Source organism: Pholis gunnellus (assembly GCF_910591455.1).
Source record: "Pholis gunnellus genome assembly, chromosome: 14".
Taxonomy (NCBI): Eukaryota; Metazoa; Chordata; class Actinopteri; order Perciformes; family Pholidae; genus Pholis; species Pholis gunnellus.
This window is the reverse complement of record NC_136541.1, coordinates 6,514,119-6,522,598: the sequence shown is the minus strand read 5'-3', so window position 1 is coordinate 6,522,598 and position 8,480 is coordinate 6,514,119. Positions and strand designations below refer to the sequence as shown.

Below are 8,480 nucleotides of genomic sequence, written 5' to 3'. Positions count from 1 at the left end.
GGAGCTGTCAAAGTTTGAGTTTCCCAGAGAAGTAAAAAGTATTTTACTTAACGTGGAAAAAAAAAGAAAAAAGATTTTGGAGTTTTGAACAAGCGGAATATCGCGTGTTGTTGGTATGGAATGACACCTTCTTACCGGGATTCCTGACGAAAAACACGATGGCAACTGGTTTCGTGAAGTGGCTCAGTCTCACCTCTCTGCTGTGCCTGGGCTGCTGTGTTCTGGCGGAAAGGAAAGGTATGTCCGCCGAGCTGCAACAACATGAACGTGACTGCAGGCTTTTGCTTTCCTCTCTGCTTCTTAGGCATTGCCATTAATAAATCTCGCAGAAATCACAGACCGCTCAACAAGCCGCAAGGAAACTTGAAGCCAGCGTGGGAGAAGTTTCTGACCGTTTCGCTGTGTTCAGTCTGTGACCTGCTAAAAGTTACACAGAGGCTCGAACCAAGTTTAGCGTTCAGTTCAGATAGTTATTGATACGCATTACAGGCGCGTGTGTGTTTTTCCCGGGAAGTTGTGATTAATTGGCCAATTTCAAAAGTGCGAAAATGCGCATCTCTGCTGAAATGACAACGACCGAAGTGCGCAAATTGGCACCAAATTGATGATGATGATGATGATGATGATGATGATGATGATGCTGGGAGGGGATGTAGATTGAGCAATTTAGTGGCGTACTTTATTTCCTAGTCTACCTCTTTTCTCCTTGTTATTATATAATACTTTTATCTTTGTTTTTGAGCAGTGTGAGCTTTTGTCTTTATGCAGCGTTTGACCTAATTGTGGGCAAAAATAGAACAAATGGAGCGATGCTGTCACCTTGAAACACACACGAAGAGCTCTTTGATGCATCCACTAACCAATTTCTCATATACAAAAACCGTGTCATATTTTCTCATTTGCTTTCCCCTCTGAGAGCATCCTCTTACATAATTTAAAAAAAATGGTACATGTGCCCGGTTTGCATCTGATCCTCAAAGGAAATTATATGAAAATGTGAAGACACTTGCATGATTGATTAAAACAAAGAGAGTCTGGAAAGTGTGGCATGGAGGGAGGCTGATGAAGGTATGAAAACAAGTGCTGAAGCAGCAGGAACAGGTTTCTTGGTTTCTCTTGCTCTGCTTGTGTTTGTGCTTTCTTTTGGCCCTGAAGTAAAGGTCACAGAAATCTTATTTCTTTTAAGGACATGGCAGTGTTTTGACTGCTACCTCAATGCTTTCTCGCTGTTTTGTCTTTTTCTTTCAAAAGACCACCTCACTAGTAGGCCGAGGCGATACACAGATTTGGCTGGAAAATAAGCACGGTGAAGCTGCTACATCTCAATGTTAGTGTGCGATAAACAAATATTTAAATATATGAAATATATCTTCATGTAGTTCGAGTGACTCAGAGCTCATAAAGGCCAGATGTCGGGTTAGAAAGTGACCAGAAGTATCACTTTACTCCCTAATGGTTGTAACTTCCTATTCTCATGAATCATCACTGTCCACACTGACTGCGCTGTTGTTCCTCCTTATAAGCAGATAAGCGCGGAGTGTTTGGTGCCAGTAGCGCACGTGCAGGTTGCATCTTTCCTGTCCGCTCCAACAAGTAACAACCAGTGCCGGTTTCCAGAGAACCATAACAAATCAAAAGTGTTTGTGAGCCAAAAAGACAAGAGTTCCTAAATATTTCCGGGCATCTAAACAAACTAGACTTTCACGCTGCAGCAAGCCTCCCGCAGTACATAAGGATTTTGGAATTGCATTAAGACCAGAGAAGATTAGAAATGAACAGCTGTAATGATAGTTATGGTATGCAGTAAAATTTGGTTTAATTACTGTTCATTTCCATTTGCAGGGAAAGTACGAGCTCCGCCATATGGTCTGACAGTTTTAGCTGTTATTGTTGTTTTTGTTTTTGGCCAGAGGCTAAGACAGATGTTTCTATGTGGCAAACAATGTTTTCCTAGAACGCAGTGTCTATAACAATTAAAACTTGATTTGAACAATATGTCAAACTCCAAACTGAAGCTGCAAAGATAACCAATTATTGGATATGCGGGTTGTTTTATACTTTGATAAACACAAGTAACACACATTTTTGTTTGATTAAATTATAGTAGCTGGAGGGTGCAACAATGCGTTCATGGGGCTGTGCCATCCAGTTTGCAGTTGGCTTATCCATGAACTCAAAATAAAACTCCTTAATAAGCCACACAACATATTGCTGAGAAAGTCTATGATCCATGGAAGGATTTTCAGTTATCAGCGTCGTTACAAATGAGGTCCTGGTTTCACTTTGCCTCTCTATTGGATGTTGATGTTCCTGGTGGGCTGATCATGTCAAAACAAATCTATAATTATAAGTGAATGAAGACTGGGTTTGGAAAATATTGCGGTAAACTGACAGACAGCTTTTTGTTTTTTGTTCTGTCTGGCAGAATGATAAAGGATTACTGATACTGACTGAACTGTTCTGCGTGTGTCAGTTGCAAATCCACCTAAATTAATAAATGTAAGCATGATTTCTTCCTTACAATGTGAAGTAATTAAAATGGTCCATGTACTTGAGGTGCTGTAAGATAACATTGACCTTACAGTGGAAACAAAGTATCTTCAAAATATCAAATCAAACAGAAAGAAACACAGTCTTGTTCTAAGCTTAGTGACAATGCATTTCTGAGATAATCCAAAGGGGGTTGAAAGGTTTTATAAGCCTTAAGAAGGAGGATAACTTCCTCAGCCCACAAAGGAGCATGTAATCCTTTCGACTTATTCTAAAATCGCCAAAACAGGAGATACATGGTTTTCAGGGATGGACGACTGTTCTGATCTATATTAGTGTCTATCTGCTGTTTACACTGAGAAGTGGCAAAACATTTTCTAGTTGAGAAAAACTTCAAATTGATGGAGATCATGAGTAGGAAACAAATCATATTGTTCTGTGTTTTGGCTGTGATCTTGCGGTTTTCGAGGGGTAAATCTGTCGGTTATCCTTGTCAACTGCATGTGCGCTGTGTGAGGGTGGACAACTTGACAGGTGTAGCAAGAGTCATAAGGTGGAACGTTTTTACAGTAATTTATAACAGTTAAAAGTATCAAAATCAGCTGTGACCAGTGTTTTTTCTTTTTTTTTGCCAATCAAAGATGAATGACCGTATGTATGGAGTTATAATTATCAGCAGATTCTTTCCCACATGGTCTTTTAGTGCAGCCCTAGCTGCAGTCCTGTTCTGGGAGGACATTAAGGTGGTTTGGAAATACATTTTAGATTTTTCTAATGCACCTGACAGCGAGCAGCCCGTCCCACAGGAAGTCACCTGACAGTCCTCCGCTCGGCGACAGCCTGCCAGGGCGTGATGGCTTCTATGGGAGTCAGACAGGACTTGCTGAATAATAGAAAAGCTTCTGGTCCCGCGCGCTGGCATGCTCAGTTTATTAACTGTCATCATCTGTGGGGAGGTTGTAAATAATGCCCACAGCTTCACCCGGCAGCCAGCCACAAGTAATAACCGCGGTGATTTATTTCCCAGATGAAATGCTAAATGGTTTTCGGAATCAATTGGACTCCCTCTGTGACTGCAGTTGTACTGAAGAGTAGGGGTTTCAGAAAATATCGGGAATATTGAGCCTTGTGGTATTATACTTTGTGATACTGCAGCGATTCTCAAAAACACTGTTGATTTTTAATTAATAGTTTACATGTAAAGATGAACTAAATCAATACGTTGTTTTGTTTGCCCTCAAAGTAGTGCTATGATGTTGGAAATGCAGAACCCACTGTTCAGATTGCATGAAATAGGAAACTTTTTGTACCCACATTTTATGCATATGGTGGTGTGTTCTTACTACTATGACAGTTTTCTTAAAATTGCAATGTATCACAATATATTGAATACGTATCGAATTGCCAGATTCTGGCCGTTACACACCCCTACTGATGTGATGATTACATTTTTTTATTATACCCTTCAATATTTCTTCTACCCTTCAATGTTGAATGTTGCTTTTCAAAGCGGCCAAAGTACAGACACAGATATGAGGTGAACTGAGAGCCCCTCTAACTGGGTTAACCTGTGAAAGATCAAACTAATCTCAGGGGCATGTCAACAGCTAAACCCATAATCCTTGATGCGAGGCTCCCCAGCTCTCTTTTGGCACAGGATAAACCGCTTAAATATCAATATGCTTTTTCCAGAGTTAATGGGTTGTTCAAGTTCTGGACACGGAATGAGATTGGAAGATAAAAAATATATATATATATATATATATATATATATATATATATATGTGAAGTCCAGCTCCATCTTTTTTATGCATTTAAATGTGCTTGCACACCTGCAAAAGTAGAGCTGAATCATGACAAAATTTCACTCCTGCAGTGCATTTCAGCATCCTGAGTAAGTGCTTTTCCCTCTGTGTTGTGTTGGGATCGAGCAAGCCAGTTTTCCTCATCAGTCATTCATTTTTTTTTCTGCATCACTTTCAGGAAACCATGCCTTTTGTTTTCATTAAAGCCCACTCTCTGCGATTAGATGGATGTCTGTAGTGAAATACAGGTTATGATCCTGTGTAATCCTAGAACCTGTAGCTGGCGTCTCAGGATCCAGAGTGGCCCTGGTGCTGCTGCTGCTGCGTCTCTGCAGGTCCTCTGATGACCTTCCCAGACTTCCATCTGCTGCAGCCATTGTTGGAAATACGCCTTTTTTTGTTTCGGAGCCGTGGGAGTTGGCTTTCATTGACGCCCTCCCTCCCAGCTTTTGATAAACTCCACCGTGTCTGAGTGGTGGAGATTTAGAGAGCTGCTAGTGAGGTGAAGGACTTTGGTTTCACTCTGGGACAATAGTACCTCTGTAGAGGGGCCAGGTTATCTGGCAGCACTGATACTTTTGTAGAGTGACTGAGGCCTATGTCGTGCGGCAGCAGACGCACCCGAGGCTAGACGTGCATGTCATCGAGATGGAACACAGAAGTGAAGCAGCTTTTGTTCTTCTTTTGACTTTTAACCGTAACAACGCATCTGAATACAGTAAATCTATTGTGTAGCCCTTAAAATCAAATAGTTACTGCAGTTCTGTAACCGCTAATTACGTGTCTGGTTCCACTGCTTTTGTGTCTAGAAAAAACACAAATGATAATGTTTTTTGCATTGTTCTCATGTCTGCCATGACTATTTAATAAGTTAAGAAATGCTGCCTGCTACATCATTGATTTGACCTGTTGGAAGCGCTTCTTTTTGGACCTCTTCACCAAAATAAACCAGCGTGTATTGTGTTTTAACTGCAGCTACTAAAATCCATTCTGTAGTTTGTATACATCCACTCAGAAGCCAGCATGGAATAAGTGAGTGAATGTGGTTACTCATTGAACTGATTTGTGTCCTTTGTTTGTACATGGTAACAAAGTGATCCGCTGCATTTATGGCCTTTCCATGATCCACTGGCTGTGCATGAAGTCTCCAGTGGAAAGAGACCCAGGAATTCACGTTGGAAAAAAAGGCCCTCTGCTATCTTCCCACCTCATCAGACGTAGTGTCGTGTTAAAAGGGAAAAGAGGCCACAGGCCAATCTATGTGTGTCCATCTCCTGCAGGATACCTAGGTGAGGGGCTGTTTATTCTGTGTGATTTCATTCTTTTGCCTTTTGTGGTAACGCTGTTATGACCTTATCTTTGGACAAACATTACCTTCTGATACTTCACACTTTGTTTAAGATGCATCACATGCATTATGTGATAGTTAATTGAATATCTTTAGGTTTGCGATGGTTATTCGCTGGACAGAACAAGCTATTTAAAGACGTGAGCTAAAATGTGAACATGAATTTATTGGGTTTTTTTACAATCTATTGACCCAACAATTAGTTAAGAAAAGATCTGCAAATTAATTGACTGTTCGTAACATAAATGCAAACGTTAAGCATCCATAAAGAAATACATTGATACATCCTCTCATTTTATTATCATCTGTATGTACTCTAAGGTAACAGTATTAGTTTTAGCTCACAGTGGACTGCTAACCACAGAAACAGTGTGGGAACAAATGCATGACTTACTTTAAGCTCAATGTAGGGGTTTAAATCAAGAAAAATAACGTTCTCTTTTGGTTGGCTGGTTTGTAGATATTTGCCAATGCACACCCTTGACATTTATTTCATTTGCAGCAACTGAAACATTTCTTACCAATTCATTTCAGTAGTTAATGAATTATTAGTTTTTCATGCGTTTGACGAAGCAGTTTTCAAATGTGTCCTGTCAGGCTGGAACTGCTGAGACAGTAAGTCAGCTCTACTGGTGAAGGTAACGATGGAAAGTGGAAACCAAACATGCTCAAGAGAAATTTGTAGCTCCATCCAATTCAGAAAGGCCAGTGAACAGGAATAGTCTGGGGGCCTTTTTCCCTCACAGATAAACACTTTTTTGTATTTGTATTCATTAAGTAACTTTATGGATCTCCGTGTCACCATGCAAATGTACGAGACTTCAATGAGATGGACAGGGTTAGTGCCCAGATTAAAAGAAGAATCTCAGCAAAGGGAGAAAAACAGGAAAGTCGAGGATACATAAACAAACATCAGAAGGATGGGGTGAGATCTTTGACTTTAAAATTCGTGCCCTCCCTTAATCGCTCATCAAGTGGGCCTCAGTCTGTCTTTCTAGTTTCTATTGCGCCACTTTGGCATTCAAATTGGATATGAGAGTCCCTCACCAGTATCCAAAAGACCTCATTTAGGTGTGGCATCTTCTCCGATGACCGAAGGGTCATTCTGAGGAGCAATGTTTCAAACGGTGCTCGCCCGAAAGAGGAATCCCCCACAGGGAAGGGAACAATAGCTTCACAAACAAGTCTCCATCTCAGAATATTTCAGAAGAAAGCATTGGTTGATGGGTGGTGGCTGATCTCTGAAACTTGCATTTAGCCTCTTCCTGTGTGGTCCATTAGCCTAATAAACTAAAGGGTGTGACTCACTGTTAGAGCCTTGTGGCACATTATGGTTGATTTATTTCATTTTTTCAATAAATGAATTCTTGCATTCGTCAAAAGAAATCAGGATGGAGATCCAGGATGTTTCATTTGTAATCCCCTTTGCAGTGTAAAGAGGGGGGAGGGGGGGGGGGCTTCCTGCCTCACATCCTGATTAAAAGGATGTAGGAGCTCCTTAACAGCTTAAACCTGAATGATTAGTTGATTTTCCATTCGTTTGTATTGACTCTGGTCTAGTGTGTTGCTTCAGGGTTTAGCTCTTTCCACACTCGTACCTGTGCAACAATGGAAACCTGACACTGGCGTAACATTGCACCGCTTGACATGACTTGAACTTACTTCAACTGAGCACTTCACTCATCAGAAATGATGAAAATGTTAACGTCAACAACTATATCTAGTTCATTTGTAGAATCCATAATTATCATGTATAGTCATTATGAAGTCTGATGGTTTCCATCGCCCGACTATTTAGAAAAATCGTGTTTTCTTTGCCAATGTGATTAAGGCATTACATGCTTCGTTGCAAGGGCGCGGTAGAGTGTCAATCAAGATCTATAGTGTGTGACTCTCCGTTATTGAAAATATAGTAGGGGCAAGTAACAACTAGTCAAATAGAAACGGAAGGCTTTTGCCTCGTCATGTCTTTGATGACCCTGCCAAATACTAAATGTATCCTCTGCAAGAATTAAAGACAAACGACTTCAGTGGTGTTGTAATCTTGTATCTTGCTTTCAGCAGCACTTGATGTCAGCATTAAGACAAGAATGGTTTATTAACTTGCTGTTTTGATTTACACTGTTGGAACGCTTTGGAAAATAAGAAACTTGCCTTCCAAAAAAGACTTTCTCACAAGCATAAAACATATTCAGACATGTTTCTTGGTAACTGATACCTGTATTGCCTCCAGGTTTCTTCTAGTCTAGACCCCCATGTCACATTTTTGAATGGGTTTGGTATTGACATGTTGCAGAGTGCAAAGCTTGAGTTCTCTTACAGCGTGCCTATTGTGGTACGCTTCCCTGGGCTTCCGAACAAGAGTTTCTCCTACAGAAAATGTTAGAAAGGCTGAAAATGAGCCAATATCCATAGTGGATGGGTGGCCAAATAAGAAAATGAGGCAAATCCCATGACTGACAAACATACACAAAGAAAAAGGAAAGAGCATGAGATAAATCAGTTCTCATCCAGCGTTTGTGGCTCATGTGTGGACCAAACTTGAATGAATGTCTCCTTCCTTGCAGAAAACCGAAGTCTTTGGACAAAAGGTTCTTTATTCAGGATTTTGTCTTCTTTGACACAGGCTTATCTGTCTTCCTTGACCTTAGCTTGCCATGTAGACATGACTTTACAGCTCTGTGTAAACAATGAGGAGAAAGGCATCCCTGTATGCTAAACGTTGTGAAGGCTCTTTAGGTATAAGAATCTATTTAGCTTTTCTTAGAGTTTTATATTGGATTATTGCATTTAATCCTACGCACAAATATCAGTAGAGAATACATACAAATGAATGG

At 40.5% G+C, this 8,480-nt stretch overlaps 1 protein-coding gene across 1 annotated transcript in view; it reads left to right on the top strand.

The window, feature by feature from the left end:
- egfra (epidermal growth factor receptor a (erythroblastic leukemia viral (v-erb-b) oncogene homolog, avian)) overlaps positions 1–8,480 on the top strand; it is a 39,109-nt gene continuing 30,629 nt past the window's right edge. Inside the window, exon 1 of the mRNA XM_079172424.1 lies at positions 1–237. Within this exon, the coding sequence (XP_079028550.1) occupies positions 159–237 (79 nt within the window). The 5' untranslated portion in view covers positions 1–158. The remainder of the gene's footprint in view (positions 238–8,480) is intronic.